Source organism: Schistocerca nitens, chromosome 9 (assembly GCF_023898315.1).
Source record: "Schistocerca nitens isolate TAMUIC-IGC-003100 chromosome 9, iqSchNite1.1, whole genome shotgun sequence".
NCBI classification, from domain to species: Eukaryota; Metazoa; Arthropoda; class Insecta; order Orthoptera; family Acrididae; genus Schistocerca; species Schistocerca nitens.
The window spans coordinates 316,584,126-316,603,548 of NC_064622.1; the positions used below are offsets into that span (position 1 = coordinate 316,584,126).

The 19,423-nt window shown below is 44.0% G+C and overlaps 1 protein-coding gene across 1 annotated transcript in view; it reads left to right on the forward strand.

Moving 5' to 3' along the window:
- Positions 1-19,423, forward strand: part of LOC126204214 (GTP-binding protein drn-1-like) — a 106,621-nt gene that overhangs the window by 25,362 nt on the left and 61,836 nt on the right. The window contains exons 4-5 of the mRNA XM_049938612.1: positions 448-599; positions 5,112-5,315. Of these exons, the coding sequence (XP_049794569.1) occupies positions 448-599; positions 5,112-5,315 (356 nt within the window). The remainder of the gene's footprint in view (positions 1-447; positions 600-5,111; positions 5,316-19,423) is intronic.

Below are 19,423 nucleotides of genomic sequence, written 5' to 3' on the forward strand. Positions count from 1 at the left end.
GCCTGTGGTTCTGTCAGTGTGATCATGTGATGTATCTGACCCCAGGAATGTGTCAATAAAGTTTCCCCTTCCTGGGACAATGAATTCACGGTGTTCTTATTTCAATTTCCAGGAGTGTAGCAGTAGCTCCACACACGCTCAAATTGGGTTACGATTTGGGGAATCTGAGGACCAATATTTAGTACTAGATGTTCTGGACTTATAGTCGGGCAAAACAAACTTCAACTACCGTTGAACTTCATGTCCAAAGATGTAACCAGATCATTCGAGAGTAGTAACAACTTGGCTAATTGTTCTAGGGAACAAGTTGTATATGTTTAAGTGTTACAGGTATCAGGTGTAAGAAAAAATTAATCACTTTGCTGGAAAGTACCGGATAATTCAATCAAGTTTCCTGTAATAACGTATCGTATATATAATTATGCAGGCTGTGATGTCACGTTCCAGACCTTGACCTGGACTACCTGGAACGGAGAGGCTCTGCGGACGCCGGCCGCCATCAGGCCAGCCCTGATGTCGAGCAGAGTCCGGACTCGGTGGACCTCGTCAAGGTAGTCCTTCTGGGTGCCTCCGCTGTTGGAAAGACGTCCATCGTGCAGGTAAGTCCTTAAAGAGCGCCGAAACTCCTGTCAGTGTCCAATAATTTCACCTGATCATAATTTTTCTGCATTCCTCATCCAGTAAAGACAATATGCGATCCACGTTTCCCTTTTCGTTTACAAAAAGTTACCGTCTCTATTCTGACATTTTAGAGTTGTTATCACCAAGTGCCTACTATAGATAGTTAAACATCAAAGTTGTCTTCATAATTAGACCTGCTCAGGCTTCACTCTTTCACTCCAAAGTGTAGAAATGGGGTCGAAATTCCTTCACAAATGGCACCTCGTAGCCAAAGTTCAAATATTAATAACGAGACTCAACAACAGAAGAAAAATTTAATGCTTCACAAAAACGACGATGGTAATCCCAAAAGTAAGGTCTCCTTTATTTTAAGTGCATAACTCTGTTTGTGTGGCAGTTGGTATTACTGTTATGAAGGCGCTCAATCTTGGCTTGGCAGCCGCTGAGAATGGAGCTCCCGTTGGATGTTATCGCCAATTGAACGCAAAGGGCACTGCGCCGATTGAAATCCATCGCCAATTGACGAAAGTGTATGGTCAGTCGTGCATGGATGTCAAAAATATTTGTAAGTGATATAGGGAGTTTGCAGCTGGTCGGACCGAAATTCACGACGAACAAAGGAGCGGGAGACCCGTCAATTTATGAGACAGTGAGTAAGGTTGAGCAAGGCATGCGTGAAGATTGGCGGATCACTCTGGATGATATCTGCACGTTGGTTCCTGAGGTTCCCCGAAGCACTGCTCACAGAATTTTAACGGAAGGTGTGCGCAAGATGGGTGCCACGCATGCTGACTGAGGACCACATGCGGCAACGAGTTGATGCTTCCCGCGCATTTCTTCACCGCCTTGCAGCCGAACAGGACAACTCTCTGGACTCAATTTTTATGGCTGACGAAGCCTGGGCAAATCACTTTACACCTGAGAGCAAGCAACAATCACGCCAGTGGCGGCATCCTTTTTCGCCAAATCCGCAGAAATTCAAACAAGGTCTGCCGGTAAGGTCATGACAACCGTTTTTTGGAATCGGAAAGGGGTATTGTTGGTAGACTTCATGCCGACTGGGACCACAATTAAGACTGACAGGTACTGTGAGTCTCTGAAAAAACTGAAATGGGCAATTCAGAACCGGAGAAGCGGAATGTTGAGCAAGGGCCTACACATTCTGCATGACAACGCTCGCCCACACATCGCTCGGCAACAGTTACAGTGGAACGTAATCACCCATCCACCCTATAGTCCTGACTCGGCACCCTTCCCTAAGTTAAAAGAACATTTGGACGGAAAGCGATACAGCTCTGACGACGAGGTGAAAGAAGAGGTTCATAACTTTCTGAACAGCATGGCGACGAGCTGGTATGACATGGGCATACAGAAACTGCCACAGCGTCTACAAAAATACATCGACAGGAAAGGTGTTTATGTCGAAAAATAGCTAAACGTTCAAGCTGTAAACTGATGTAAACCATTGTAGAAATGAACAGGTCTATGTACTTATAAAATAATAGGAGACCTTACTTTTGGGATTACCCTCGTAGTAGATATCTGGTTTAGTTATCAGTGGTCTGTTGGCACACAAAATTTATTTCCTGCCACCTTGTCTAAAGAGCGACGCCATTGTGATAGTAGTGAGTGTATTTAGAGATGCATCACTGGTGGGGTTCTACAGGTGGTGAACAAATATGAATCGGTCTTTCTTTAAAAGGGCGTAAGTCAAGAAAACCAACTCAGTAGTGAATTTGAAAAAAGAATACCAGGATGTAAGAAAGTCTGCTCATATGAACTAGTAGTTCATGTACCCCTTGGTTGGCGTATACGTTAATTCCTTCACGAATACAAATACGTACAATGTTATGGACATATGTGAAAAGATTCACCCTTAAAAAAATTGGTTTCATAGGAAGACACAGAACAAAATGTTGGCATTCTGCCATATTACAAAAACGATTCTGAGATGCAGAAAATGGACATAACACTTTCAAACTATCAAAAGAAACAAGTAATCATATTGGAAAAGGTATATAAAACCCATGTGTACTATTGTCAGTAGTCCATTTGAAAGGTTCCTCATAGAATTGCATATCCTCACTTGGAATTTACTGCTGTATCTTTTCTAACTCATGAATTTTTTGCACTTTAATTGGCCCTCGTCCTGCTGAGAAAGTTTGTTGGTGGCGGAACATGTTGTCGCTGACGTGCCATAAAGGATGTGTGCTTCTTTAACCCGTCGATACAGGTCCAACTCTGGCACTCGAATACAAAAATTGAAAGAAATGCTGATTGCAAAGTTATGTCACATCTTGGCTTGGTCCTTGTTTATTCAGGTTCTGGCGGCTTCTTATACCGTTTGGTCCAGGAACCTTCATCATACAGAAGTTGACACATCTGACATTCTGGAACTATAAGTTTTCCAGATTTTGTACTACTTTATAGAATGTGCCGTGTTATTTCACGAACTGTGAATATTCTGCCATCCTGTTGAAGCTGGTTTAAAATGATACCAACGTCTCGATCGCAGGTTCAACAGCTAGGTCCTCATTGGGAAATACAGTCTGATAAGTTCGAAACTTTGACAATCCGTCAGGGAAAGTAAGATTCTACAGAGGGTTTGGTTTTTGTTCTGTCTCTTTTAGTTATCACAAAACACTCTAAGTTCATTGCTGTTTTCGAGGATAGGCTACAGATAATAATATAAAGAGGAACAGATTTCATTGGGACACTTTCCACCGGTTCCTTCATGGTAAATATACAAAGTGCTTGGCACATTTTTACCCTCTGAATGTTTGCACTCAATGGACGATTGCCAACTGCTCATTTTTAAAAGGGCGCATGTCGGTTACTTAAGCCCATTTAAAACAAAATGAGTTTTTCAATTCCACATTAAAAATCAACCAGACTTATTATACAAGATAGATCTGCCCTCACATGAATATCTATAAAACTCGATGTAGACAATGTAGTGACTTATGGCCTTTAAAAAAGGCGCATTCATATATGAAAACACCACAAACACAAGGCTTTACCACACGTGAAAGAAAAATCACTGGTATTCAAAATAGCTTCCAGTCCTCCCTGAATTAATATCGGTCCTGTACTGTTTTTAAGGGACTCTTTATTTTACAGTACACTACTCTTCCCTCAAAGTAGTTTTAAGTTCCGATAAAGATGATGAGGTAGACAGCGATCACATGCACCATTCTCTCCAAAGCAGACCACAAAGGCACAATAATACCGAGACATGGTGACTGTGGTGATCAGGGGAAATGCGACAACGCACCCTCAAGCTTACAGAATGTCCTGGAGGTGCCAGCTGTGTGGACAGGTGCCCTGTCGTCTCGAAACACGACGACACACGTGCGAAACTAATTATGTACTATGGGATGGATCGGATCAGCCAGAATGGTCGCATGATATGAAAAGTTTGATGCTGGAAGACTGTCAGAGGCTCAACTAACTAAGGAACTTGTAAACTTTATGGATAACGTGACACATTACAGTACATGTGTGCCTACTGTGCTCCAGCATCAGGATTTTTTTATTTTAAAAGGCAGCCGATAGACATATTAATGCAAAGAAATTGTTTCTAAATGTAATTTGATTCAAGTGGAAAAAAACTGCCCATGTTGTCGTAAAGATAAGAACAAAAGTTAAAGAACATGAAGACTGGAAAACCCAAAAATTTTAAAGAAAGGGATTACCACTGATTCAATAAATAAATTTGTTTTACCGTAACAACAATAGAAAAAAGCTTCTCAGGTGAAAAAGAAAAGGATATGCTAGAGATGCTGCCCTATTTCAATGCAGCTACTAAAAATTAGAACAATTAATCAAAAAAATTCTTTTGTGCTCTATAAAATTAAAAGAAAGATTGGAAATAATGTAATCGTAGGATAATGTGTTTGTAAAATTTATTTGTAAAATGTTTAATATTAACAAAAGTGATAAATGCTTGAGATTTTTCATTGGCACTTACTTCGTTTTTGTGGAGACCTGTATGGCAATTTGCACGTTCTCTGTTTTCCCGAATAATATATTTATTTACATTAATAAAGGGAAGGGAACTTGTAAAAATTTTTGCAGTCGTGGTGTGATTTTCATTGTAGACAGTAAATGAAATATATTGTTGGAATGTTTTCATTAAAATGTTTGTTAAAAAAATGAGTACCTCGGAATCAGTCTTTTTGCTACATAGTACTGGTATTGATTTCGACTCTACATTTAGTCTTGGGCGCCAGCTGCCGATCTTTAAATGCACGACATGTTGCGACCCCTCTGGATCATCTTCAGATCCGTGTAGTTGTCAGTCACCCATCGTGTCTGTGCCAGAATCTCATATCAGAGTTTTCCGATATGAGTTCGAAAAATGTCATCTGTTTAAAAATGTGCAACTGAGACTGAGGAATAAACGAGGTTTTTTACGAACTATAGGATTCTGTGTGTAATAGAGCCGATGAGTTTCCGGTCTGCTGGAGCTGTGCCTTTTTGCTTCGCAGCAATTCGTTTGGGGAGAGTTCAGCGAAGACTACGTGGCGACAGAGCGCCGCCACACCTACTACCCGTCCGTGATCATCAATGAGCGGCTGTACCGGCTCAAGATCTCCGACATACCCGTCATCCCGTACTTCCCAGTGAACTCGTTCTACGAGTGGAGCGACACCCGTTTCTACGGCCTGAGAAGCGCCAGTGCGTACCTGCTGGTGAGTATTTGCACCAATTCGTACGTCCCACGTCTCTGCTGGTAGTTTCTAATGTCTGTAAATACTTGTTATATTTCAGGTGCGAATAAACGACTTTCGGTTCTTTATATGTGTGCGTGCAGCATTACGATCACGAGGATTTATTCGACGAACTTTTCCAGCAAACAGAGACCTTTACACAGTACATAGGATTACATTGTCGTGGTTGCTTTGATAAATTTTTTATATCAGTCCATATCACTTGTTACAGTCACCCGTGTTGCCTTCTTATAAAAGCATATACAGATCAGCTGGTTATAGCCATGACAAGTCACGGTCATTAGCAACTAATGTGTGCCTGCGACGGCATGACCATTTCGTATGATGCTGAATTCTTAAGATTGTCACCAACAAGTCCAACGAGGTTAAAATATTGTTCTGTGTAGTCTAGGAGGACAACAAATTATGTTGCAGAAAAGCTGACGAGATGTCTCCAGATACAACAAAAATCTCTCCTTGACCACAAAATATTTAATTCATTTCTTTCTTCCGCATTTCGGCATTTCGCCGTTGTCAAAGGAACCCAATGTAAAGGAAGGAACACACAATGAGAAATGTATTTCAATCACAAACCGAACATAATAATAATGAACGCAGAATTTTCACTTATCGCAACACGGTTGACACATTGGATCGTGTCCATATGCATAAAAACATTCGTTTGTAATTCATACAAATCTACAGCTTTATTGTGATCTTGATGAAAATTTTGCAGACTTTACCTTCAAGACGAAGGGAAGATCACTGTCTTCATAAGACTCAGTAATCTTACTTGAAACATATATGTAATACACCATATGAAAGGGAAAGGCTGTTACCAAAATCAGTAAAAGTTCTTAGCCCATTTACTTAAAATTTCTGCACGTTCCCATAGTAAACATTTGGGAGGATTCGGTTGCATACAGAAAAGTTGTTAACAAACATCTCGAAAGGTTGTTGACCGATTTACCTCAAATTTCTGTACTCCAAAACAATGCCCAAGGTTATTGGAAAATTAAGCGACCAACAAACGAAATATATCGTGGTAAACCGACTGTAATTCCTATCGCAGGCATAAATTACAGCAGCAATATCCGTTTGTGGAGACAAGACCTTCAGGTGTCGTTAGATCACGGGACGAACGAAAGCTGGAGAATTTGACAGAAACATGATTGCAAAGTCTTACTTCTGATTAGGGATTGTTGTTACATGTGACACATACCCTAGAAGATACAGTAGTGCCTGTTTCACAGTTATTTTGATTATTAAAATCTACAGTGTCACACTAACGCTAATGAAGGTCGTGGTTGTAGTACCAACGAACGTCAGCAGATCGCGGGCCGATCGAACAGAGCTCTAGATTTCCCGAACTCTGACATGAATTGTTCGAAGAGTTCGAGTCATGCATAAACACAGATCTTTTTTGGAATAGCGAACTGAGCTGAAACAATAAGACGAATTCTCGAAAAAGACAATGAGACGGTTATCGTAAAATGTAACAATAGATGGTACAGCTAATCACCTTTTCCTACAGATGCAGACGTGTCGGATTCCGTTGATGCCCAGTGATTCAAATATGCCCTTTGATTCAAGGCGATTACAGTTTCTTTTGCGACTGGCATTCGCTATGTGTATCAACAAGGCACGGTGCCAATCATTTTATGCGGCAGATCATTTACAAACCAGGTGACACCGCATACTGCAGTTAGTAGAACAATAAGGAATACAGTTCCACGATATAGGACTAGCGTGGGCACTTCTATAACGGCATTGTCGTGATAAGAATACATTTTTCAGAGTAACATCTACATCTAATGATTACTCAGCAATTCAGAATTATGTCCGTGGTAGAGGGTTCATCGAACCACCTTTAAGCTACTTCTCCACCGTTTCATTCTCTAACAGAGCGTGGGAAAAACGAACACTTTAATCTTTCTTTGTGAAATTTTATTTCTCTTATTTTATTATGATGATCATTTCTCGTTATATGTGTGGGTACTAACAAAATTTTTTCCCACTCTAGAGAAAAAGTGGGAGATTGAAGCTTCAAAGAAAATGTCCTGCCGCTGAGAAAAACGCCTTTGTTTTAAATGCCAAGTGTGTATTTTACAGTCGTATACTAGCACATTTGATTATACACCATTCACTTGAAGTCATACACAGGGTGAGGCGCATAAGACGAAACACCTCTGTTAGGCCGTGAATGCTTACACATATCAAAATGTGGTTTTCGGCAAATGTTAGAGGGTCGAGGGGCACCGGCGTTTTTCTTTAGTTAACATTTTTAGCTGTAGTATGAACTGAGATACCGAAGTAAGTAAGCTTGTTTTTTTAAATGGAACCGTATATTTTTTAAAAAATGCATTCGATAGCTCTTGAGAAGACAATTAGTGATATAGCGTATGTTAATGTTGAGGTTTAAACCTGTTGTAAAAACATGCGACAAGTGTCCTAGAATGTGGGATCACGGTGGCTAGAAACGGCATTTGCGAAGAAAACTGCCAAACAGGCGCCTCGGACCAGGCTACGTAGTTGTATACCGAGAGGTAGGGCTGCGCTGCGAGAGTAAAGCTTTTTCCACTTGAACCAAGTTACGACATAGATGCAGCTCCTCTACGAATGTTCTGTGTGGAAATACAACATAGGCCAGAGTCTAGTGTATCATAGAGGACCTAGGAAAACCATTAGCATTTGTGCATCTTCCAAGTTTTACGTGAACAGAAACAGAGAAATAAACTATCCATTCTTCAAAAGTAAAGAGGTCTTATATGCTGCAAAAAGCAACAAATATATCAAATATCAAAATGTTAGATGAAAGAATTGACCTACCTTTTTCCTGTACGTGGCTGTGTGCTTCTTAGAGGTAAAATACATGCTGTCCAACAACTGTCTCTGCCTACACTGCTCTAAATTATATCAAATAGGATACATTCGTAGAAACAAAACATTTTATTAAAAATACTTTGGTGAGCAGCTGTAGGGTTAAAAGTAAATATTCTTCTTAACGAAGCGTCGTTTCATGCTGAACGTAAACGCGTAATGACAGTGTTACCAGCTACGTCCAGTACATGCTGTTACCCTGTTTGACACTGCAATGCAAAATCGTACACACATAAGAGAAACAAACAATTTGCTAAGAATGGTTAGGTAACCACCCAAATCACATAACACAATTTAGTCTATCAAAGAAATAAATCTGTCCTTTATTGCAGCATGTTATTCAGACTGTTGACCATGAACTGTAAGCTACTTTTGCGACCACCGATCGAAAGAACGATCAACAGATCAATTACAAAGGATGTTACGTAGAACAGGCATTTGAAATTCGACGACATCGTGTGGCGTAGTGGGGGCTTCGTCATAGACTTCAGTGCTACGCAAAGGAAGAAATCAAGAGGAGTCAAATCCGTGGGACTTAGGAGGCAATTTGACAACAGAATTCCTCGTATCCTATTTCTATTAATTTTTCTAATTAATAGAAATCTTTATCAAGTTGATTCCTTTGTTTCCTTTGCCTCTTACATACAAGTACTGTACTCCCTACTACTACTGCTCGCTGGACGCAGGATGAGAAACATCTTCGTATTACTGAGTGCTGATGCTCTCGAAGACTGCGACAGAACTGGACTGACCAGCGATGGGGCGCTGGTTACAGCAGCGTTGACAGGGGGGCGCTGAACTCTGTCGTCCTGGAGCTCTGGCGCTGCCCCCTCTTTCCAATGGCACTCTTTCCAGTGGCGTGCCCATCAGTACCTTCTTGATGCCGTTTAGCGGTGCTGCGCTGGTCGGTGTGCACACAACGGCGGTCCGGGGGAGGCGGTGGGGGGAGGCAGGAAGCTGAATGGGCGAGGAGCTGGGAGCCGCAACTAGGACCCACGCCGAGCCCCCGGTCACGCCCCGAAATTCGTTCTGCGCTCCGAGGGGAACGTCCAGAGCCGATCCGACTAAAACGGACAATGCGGCGGCGGCGGCGACGGCGACGACGCCGGTGGCGACGGCGCCGGTGGCGACGGCGCCAGGTCCAAGGAGGAGCCGGGATGTCGAAGTGCTGCGGCGGCAAAGGCGATGGGTCCAGCTCCATGGGTTTCGGTGGCGGGGCCGAAGAGCCAACTGGCGGCGGCCGCGTCGGCACAAGATCCGGTTAGGATGAGAATATGGGAACAGAAGTCGGCGGAAGAATCTCGCAAGCGACAAGCGCGAATCTGGTTCCGACGGCGGCGAAGCAGCCCTGCAGGACCTTGAATTAAATACACGCAAGCGCCCAAATTTCGTGGAATATTCCTGTCTCCTAGCACCTGGTGTGACCAAAAACTCCAAAATGAATAGTCATCAGGCTCAAAGCGGTACTTGTGGCTCCTAGGAGGCGCCGTGCACTGCGGTGGGTGCAGCAACTGGAGCAGCGAGCGGTGGCGCCGGCCATGTATAAGCTCCGTCGGCGACAGACCGTCGCGGGACTGGGAACAGTACGTTGCGACGAAGAGTAGCTCCGGTGGCTCCCGACTGTGGAAGGCACGTCGTTTGTTCATATGTTGCCTGAAAGCACGCACAAATTGTTCAGCTTCTCTGTTTGACTGAAGATGAAATGGAGCACTGGTAAGGTGAGTGATACCATAGGCTGTGTTCAAAGTCCTGAGCCGTAAATTGTTGTCCATTGTACGTAGCCAACAATTTAGGCAAACCCTCCGAGCAAAAAATAGATGTCAGTGATACTACGCGACGTAGTCGAGGTCATGGGCACTGCAAAAGAATACTTGCTGTAAGTGTCCTCAACAAAAAACCAACTAATGGTCCAAAAGGGGCCAGCAAAGGCAATATACACTCGTTGCCACGGCGATTGAGACTTTACCAAGCTGAAAACAGTAGCGGCGGGACCAACAGATATTCAGTACAAGCGCGACACTCTGGCGTCGTCTGTTCGATGTGGATGTCTACGCCTGGTCAAGTACAGTGCCGACGCGCTAACTGTTTTGTGCGAGCAATTCCCCAATGTCCCTGGTGGAGCAATCACAACAAATCTTTTTGCAACACTTTAGCAATAAGCACACGCGATTGTCCAGAGCCGTTTTGCAATAAAATCAACTATGCTGAATGGAAAGGATATTACGAGGAGCAAAATATCGACGCACAAAAGAATTTTGAATATTTTTCACTGGACGACGCCGAGCAGTACGAATGTAGTGCAATAAAAGGCTCAAGTCTGTGAGATGTGCAGTTTTCCTATAGGGCAATGGAAAAGTCTGTAAAAGTCCAATGTCAAACACATCGTTCTGACAAGATGCAGCAGTAGCATCGAATTTAGAATCAGAACCAACAGGAAGGCGAGAAAGGGTGTCTGCATTTGCTTGGTTCGACGTGCGCCGGTACAATATTTCGTACTGATACTGCGACAGTAACAAAACCCAACGTGGCAGCTTCTGAGCCGTGCATCGTAATTTGTATGGATGAAACAAAGACTGAAGTAGCTTCCGGTCCACCACTAGGTAAAACTTCCGACCAAACAGACAATGGTGAAACTTTGTTACACAATAGGTAATAGCGAGCTCTACCTTCTCCATTTGGGAATAATTACATTGTGTCTTGGTCAATAACTTGGAAGTGAAAGCAATCGACCTGTCCTGTGAATCAAATATGTGCGAGAGCCCCGTTCCGTACGAAGAAATGTCCACTGCTTAGCGGGATCGAAATGAACAACGCATCTGTTACTGAACAGGGCATTTTTAAGTTTCTGGAATGCCTCCTGACACTCTTTGGTCCAAACAAAAGGCGCAGAAGATGGAACGGAGCCGTGATCAGGGATGCGTTGGGTATAAACTGGATATAATATGCATCATCCCGAGAACTGACTAAGATACTGTTACGCTCCACGAGGGTGGGGGCGGGGGGGAGGGAGAGGGGGAGGGGCGTGGGGGGGTAGGGGGAGGGGCGTGGGGGGGGGGTAGGAGGGGCGGGGTGGTCCTGCATAGCCAGCAAATGTGAGTGAAGGGGGTGAACGCGTCAGCTGTTAACCACTTCGAACTGGAACCACTTGGAAAAGCGTACTGTTACGTTCCTCCGGTGTACGTCCCGACACGACAATATCGTCAAAATAACCTGTTCTAAGTAGCGTTGGAATATGGCAGGTGCGGAAAACTGTCAAAGGCTAAGCTAAAAAATTTTAATATCTCTGTGTATTGACCACAGACACTTTCTGAGACTCCTCATCTAGCAAAATTTGCCAATACGCATCATTTAAGTCAATTTGTGAAAAGTAGAGGCCGTCATCAAGCCTGTCCATTAATTCCTCAGGGCGAGGCAACGCATAAGTATCAGTTATTGTCTGTGGATCCACAGTAGGTTTAAAGTCAACACAAGGACAAAGTCATCCAGAAGGCTTTGGTAAGATTACTGAGGGAGAATCCATTGACCAGCCTCAATAGGATCAACAACACCACTATCTTGCTATTCTTCACGTTCACTTGCAACTTTTGCTCTGAGGAGGGACGGAATGCACCTGAAAAAACTTAGGTTACGAATTGTCCTTCATAGTAACGTGCGACACAAAATTATTTGCTCTGCCAAGACCTGCAGAAAATAAATCAGGATACTCCACAATCAGTTGAGTAATACACTCTTTTGTGTTGAAAGCAGAAACAGAAAATACACTACTGGCCATTAAAATTGCTACACCAAGAAGTAATGCAGATGATAAACGGCTATTCATTGAACAAATATATTATATTAGAACTGACATGTAATTACATTTTCACGCAATTTGGGTGCATAGATCCTGAGAAATTAGCACCCAGAACCACCATCTCTGGCCGTAATAACGGCCTTCATACGCCTGGGTATGGAGTCAAACAGAGCTTGGGTGGCGTGTACAGGTACAGTTGCCCATGCAGCTTCAACACGATACAACAGTTCTTCAACAGTAGTGATTGGCGTATTGTGACGAGCCAGTTGCTCGGCCACCATTGACCAGACGTTTTCAATTGGTGAGGGATCTGGAGAATGTGCTGGCCAGGGCAGCAGTCGAACATTTTCTGTATCCAGAAAGCCCCGTACAGGACCTCCAACATGCGGTCGTGCATTATCCTGCTGAAATGTGGGGCTTCGCAGGAATCGAATGAAGGGTAGGGCCACGGGTCGTAACACATCTGAAATGTAACGTCCACTGTTCAGCGTGCCGTCAGTGCGAACAAGAGGTGTCCGAGACGTGTAACCAATGGCACCCCATACCATCACGCCGGGTGATACGCCTGTATGGCGATCACGAATACACGCTTCCAATCTGCGTTCACCGCGATGTCGCCAAACACGGATGCAACCATCATGATGCTGTAAACAGAACTTGGATTCATCCGAAAAAAATGACGTTTTGCCATTCGTGCACCCCAGGTTCGTCGTTGAGTACACCATCGCAGGGTCTCCTGTCTGTGACGTAGCGTCAAGGGTAACCGCAGTCATGGTCTCAGAGTTGATAGTCCATGCTGCTGCAAACGTCGCCGAACTGTTCGTGCAGATGGCTGTTGTCTTGCAAACGCCCCCATCTCTTGACTCAGGGATCGAGACGTGGCTGCACGATCCGTTACAGCCATGCGGATAAGATGCCTGTCATCTCGACTGCTAGTGATATGAGGCCGTTGGGATCCAGCACGGCGTTCCGTATTACCCTCCTGAACCCACCGATTCCATATTCTGCTAACAGTCATTGGATCTCTACCAACGCGAGCAGCAGTGTCACGATACGATGAACCGCAATCATGATAGGCTACAATCCGATCATTTTCAAAGTCGGAGACGTGATGGTACGCATTTCTCTTCCTTACACGGGGCATCACAACAACGTTCCACCAGGGAACGCCGGTCAACTGCTGTTTGTGTATGAGAAATCGATTGCAAAGTTTCCTCGCGTCAGCAGTTGTGGGTGTCGCCACCGGCGCCAACCTTGAGTGAATGCTCTGAAAAGCTAATATCACAGCATCTTCTTCCTGTCGGTTAAATTTCGCGTCTGTAGCACGTCATCTTCATGGTGTAGCAATTTTAATGGCCAGTAGTGTACATTGCCCTGCATATGAAGACCAAACAAAGCAAATGAATCTAAATCAAATATACTTTCACAGTCCCGTGAACGCAAAATGTTGTGGATGTCACTGTTTTGGTGTGAGACTGGAATGTGGTAGGCAACCTACTTGTATTGGGCACTGGATTTTCCTGACCATTATATGCAGTGAACTGCGTGAGAGATTTTGTCGACTATGGTGAGCCCAAAAGTTCATAACTGGCGCGATTAAGCAATGTAACGGAGGCGCCAGTATCTAACTGAAGCCGCACACAGCGTCTGACAGTGACGAAGTTCAGAAAAAGTTTGTTTGTCACTGCACAGCCCTTGGTCGGAGTGAAGGCTCACCCTAATTTGTTCATTACTAGTACCGGTGGCCGGTTAAGAAAAAACTACTTTCACTGAACGAGAAGGTGCTCCGTACTACCAAGAGTGAGTGAGTGGGGGGGGGGGGGGAGGTGGGAAGCTATTTTTATGTTGCAAGCTGAGAGATTGTACATGAGCTGGCTTTCCACAAGCAAAGAAAGCAGTGTTCCGCGAAGGCAATGTTGCCTTTTATACTTGGAAAAAGCAGGAGGGATATGATTTCATAACAGGCACACGCGGTGACATTTGTATACTCTGGCCATGGCGTGGTGGCTTATTTGTGCATGGTGTTCAGTCACAAGGCCATAGCTGTTTGTCAGTTTGCTTTGCCTTGCAGGCAGGAGCTACCTCCAAGTTGTGCGTGGCACTGACGCACGTGCCCTGATGTTCAATAATTTTTTACACTTCTTTCAATTTAGAATCAGAATGCATGAGAATATTATCACGAATCCTATTGTCTGACACATTGTACGCAATTGCATCACGAACCATTGCGTCACTATAGTACTGTCCTCAAGTACATTGAAGACGAGAACATCGTGTCAAACACAGAGTTTGTCACCCAATGACAGCATGTCTGTTCTCGCTTTTTCCGCAATCGAAAGAACTTGTAACAAGCTGCAGATACTTGTACGTGATCCTAGTAATACTTACCGAGGGTCGAAACTAAGTCTTCAAAAAGTACCAGCTCCGGCCCACTAGTCGGGAATCACTTCTGACAAGGGAACCTCCCCATCGCACCGCCCTCAGATTTAGCTATAAGTTGACACAGAGGACAGATCTTGAAAAACTGAACACAGATCAATCGAGCAAACAGGAAGAAGTTGTGTGGAACTAAGAAAAAAATAAGCAAAATATACAAACTGAGTAGTCCATGTGCAAGATAGGCAACATCAAGGCTAATGTGTGCCCAGCAGCGCCGTGGTCACGTGGTTAGCGTGAGCAGCTGAAGAGTGAGAGGTCCTTGGTTCAAGTCTTCCCTCGAGTGAAAATTTTACTTTTTTTATTTTCGCAAAGTTATGATGTGACCGTTCGTTCATTGACGTCTCTGTTCACTGTAATAAGTTTACTGTCTGTGTTTTGCGACCGCACCGCAAAACCGTGCGATTAGTAGACGAAAGGACGTGCCTCTCCAATGGTAACCGAATACATTTGATCGCAAGGTCATAGGTCAACCGATTCCTCCACAGGAAAACACGTCTGATGTATTCTATTCGACACTGGTGACGGCATGTGCGTCACATGACAGGAATATGTTGTCGACCCACCTAACTTGTACACTTGGCGAATGGGTAAAAAGATTCTTCTACCTTGCCCGATTTAGGTTTTCTTGTGGATGTGATAACCACTCCCAAAAAAAGTGATCGCATCGGACGGACAGATAATAATTGTCTGAAAATAAAAAATTAAACGTTTCACTTGAGGGAAGACTTGAACCTAGGACCTCTCGTTCGGCAGCTGCTCACGCTAACCACGGGACCACGGCGCTCCTGAGTTTACATTAGCCTTGATGTTGCCTGTCCGGTGCATGGACTACTCAGTTTGTATATTTTGCTTTTTTTTTCATAGTTCCACACAACTTCTTCGTGTTTTCTCGATTGATCTGTGTTTAGTTTTTGAAGGCCTGTCCACTGTGCCAACTTATAACTAAATCTGAGGGGGGTGCGATGAGGATGTTCCCTTGTGAGCGAGGCGGTAAGCTCCTATGCTGGCCGTTGACCCGAACTGAGAAAATTTCACAGTACGTTGCAAGTGATGTGTAGCACAACGATAGTTGAACTGAGCGTAGTACCTCTTGCTTTTTATCGAACGCTCGGAACGTTGGAATGCACGGAGGTGCTCCAGTGGATGTGGCTGGCTGTTGTAGCAGCGGCTTGAGCATTATTGAGCTGCTGGACGGCTGTCGTCAATTGCGACGTTTGTTGATTCTGAAACTGAATAAACTGCATTACATCAAAGCCGTCAGAAATCAGAGGTGTAGGACGCTGGTTAGAGGCCATGTTAATGAGAGAAGTGCTGCAACAAGGGAATTGTACACAAAAAGCGACAGCGTTGCAGCTAGACTGTAATGAAGAACACAATTAGTTGGAATGTCCATCTGAAACTGAAAGGAAAGAGAAAAATATTAGTGACATGCTGCGACGGGGCGGTGTGGAGCGAACGCAGCGTAGGTTCTGGAGTCCTCGATGACATAGTGTTGGCTACTGTGGGAGTGTGCTCCAGCACAAACAAGGAAGGAGAAAAGCTGCGATGGCCGGCGGCGGGAATCCATATTAATCTGTACAGAACAGTTTCGAACTAATACAAATCTTTATTTCTGTTAAGAGAAGAAACATAACTTGATTCCTATGCTTCCTGTGCCTGCTACATACAAGTAGTTAACTCTGTATTAATACTTGCAGAACGCAGACTAAGTAACGTTTTTTTATTAGTATTGATGCTGTTAAAGACTTCGACCTAACTGTACCGACCAGCGATGGACGGCTGGTTATATCAACGATACAGGGGCTGTAAACTCAGTCGTCCTGGAGGTGTGGCTCGGCCGACTTTTTCCATTGGTGCATGGATCAGCGCCTTCTTGATGCCGTTTCGCGGCGCTGCCCTGATCGTTGTGCAGTCGATGCTTCAGGACTGCACCCACTCTTTACACCAAAAGGCTAGGGGTGATAGATCAGATCATGGGGAACAACATTTTACCTCTACGTTCGCTGACGCTTTCTGGCGGCGCTAGGCATTACTTAGTACTCACCGGCCGTGGGACTACAAGATTTCACAGGACTAGCAGGGTCTACTATGCTGGCGTGCAGCATACTACCTACCACTGTAATAGGTTACACTAATATTCAAACAATAAGACTTGGCAGAGAAAGGCATTTTAGAAGCGAATGGTTCAAAAAAGGTTCAAATGGCTCTAAGCACTATGGGACTTAACATCTGAGGTCATCAGTCCCCTAGACTTAGAACTACTTAAACCTAACTAACCTAAGGACATCACACACATCCATACCCGAGGCAGGATTCGAACCTGCGACCGTAGCAGTAGCGCGGACCCGAACTGAAGCGCCTAGAACCCCTCGGTCACAGCGGGCGGCAATTTTCCTGGCCCAACCCCTTTCATACGGAGCAGTTGCCCGTATTATAGGCAACACACAAGGTGTACACACGTTACGGAGTGCCTACGATTTGCAGCCGCTCACCGGCGTAACTTGAGCAAAATTACGTGTAACGTCGCCGGGAACGGCGGAGAACGTTTCGTCTCTAACAAAAGCTGTCCCCTACGACGTGGTCTATCATCGCTATACGTTGGATGCAAAGACATTGCAACACCACGTATGTATGAAAAAAAAGAAAGGCACTGCATGATCTGTTTTGTGCTCTGGTGTGCAGTACGTAATAGTTCTATAAACATACTGAGATCAGAATGAGATTTCACTCTGCAACGGAGTGTGCGCTGATATGAAACTTCCTGGCAGATTAAAACTGTGTGCCCGACCGAGACTCGAACTCGGGAACTTTGCCTTTTGCGGGCAAGTGCTCTACCATCTGAACTACCGAAGCACGACTCACGCCCGGTCCTCACAGCTTTACTTCTGCCAATATCTCGTCTCCTACCTTCCAAACTTTACAGAAGCTCTCCTGCGAACCTTGCAGTTTTAATCTGCCAGGAAGTTTCATATCAGCGCACACTCCGCTGCAGAGTGAAAATCTCATTATGGAAACATTCCCCAGGCTGTGACTAAGCCGTCTCCGCAGTATCCTTTCTTTCAGGAGTGCTAGTTCTGAAAGGTTCGCAGGAGAGATTCTGTCAAGTTTGGAAGGTAGGAGACGAGATACTGGCAGAAAAAAAAGCTGTGAGGACTGGGCGTGAGTCGTGCTTCGGTAGCTCAGATGGTAGAGCACTTGCCCGCAAAAGACAAAGGTCCCGAGTTCGAGTCTCGGTCGGGCACACAGTTTTAATCTGCCAGGAAGTTTCATACTGTGATCACTTAACTAGATATACTGAAACCGTTACAGATGTCAGCAACACGATGTGGCCCCACAGAATCTGGGCAGTCGGGCATTGAAATTAAATATAAAACTAACGGTAACATGCTAATAATTCGTTCTATTATAAATGCGAAAGTAATTTTGCCTGTTACGCTTTCACGACTATACCGCTTAACTGCTTTTGATAATATTTGGTACGGAGATAGCTTGAACGCTGAGGAAGAATACTGGATGGTTTAGAACGTGTGTAGTACAATGTATGTACTAATCTGAGGAATATAACGGGAAATACGGAACAATAATTACTGTTTGGAAAAGCTGTTTACTCTTTGACTTCTTTATCGTATTTGTGAACATGTTTTTATAATTTGATATTTTCTACGTAATACGATTCAGCGCAATGAATACAGTGCTTACTCAATCCTCTTACGCGTTCAATCAATACACCCGTACTCGTATTAGCCGCTATGCATCATGCATCGCTTATAACGTCTTGGTTGCACTCAAACATGCGTGGACTGTTTGTGGTCATGTTTCTCGACCTTGCGTTTCTGGTTTCAGTTTCCGCGCGGGGCGCGTGCAAGCCACCGAAGTGGGGTCAAATAAAAAGACTTGCACCTACCTCATGGACATCCCTAAACGGGTCTCACTGCCAGTAAAGCCATATGCACATTTCATTTCATTTTACTGATATGCTAGCGCAGCCGTGGGTAATAGATAGAATTCAATGTTTATACGATCTTCAAGGCGCTTAACCCATGGCAATCCATACTTTGACACTAATATCGTAAATGCGAAAGTAACTCTGTATATTGCGTTTCCACGACTAAACCTCTCATCCGATGTACATGAAAGTCGTCGTAAGGTTGCTTGAAATCTGATGAGGAAGGTACGCTAATATACAAAATATGTAGTATAAGATATTTATTAATTTGAAGAATATTACGCAAACTGCGGGAAAATATTTACCCTTCCAAACGCTATTCACTCTTCCACCTTTGAACTGTATCATAGTTTTGAAAACGCCTTTATTGGTCGATATGCCATACGTAATATGATTCAACGTAATTAAGACAGAGATTATTCAATTCTCAACTTGTTTAATCCATACCAATATCAGTATTATTAATTAACAAAGTAACTCATTCCGTTATTTTTCACGACTGTACCGATGAACCCATTCCGATAGTATTTGGTGTGGGAACAGTTTGAAGCCTGAGGAAGATCTTAGGCTACTTGAGAAAGTTTCAACTTTATTGGAAATTACTGACAATTTTAAATATAGTATGAATGAGTGACATACATGCTCTTAGCTCCTGCAGACGGAAACGTAAATGTACCGGAGGACGATGAATTGAAGAGGACTGTATATCGGTTGGGATGCATTCAGATTGTAATGAAACACGAGAGTTGGGATAATCACTTATTATTCATAGGTATGTTAACAACCAAAATATACACCTTTGCCGTTTACATGGCGCGCGCGACCACGAGCTAAGGTCAGCCTCCCAACCGACAGCTCGTTCACCACTGCCAAATAAAGTGTACACTTAGGTGCCCTTGGAGGGGTGGCCCACAGACCACTGTCCCTCATGTACAAATACCTCCATAGAGGACAGCACTGTCCAGAGGCTCAGCCACAATGAACAACCGAACATACCGGCCGTCAAAGGAATATTAATTTCTTTCCTGCATA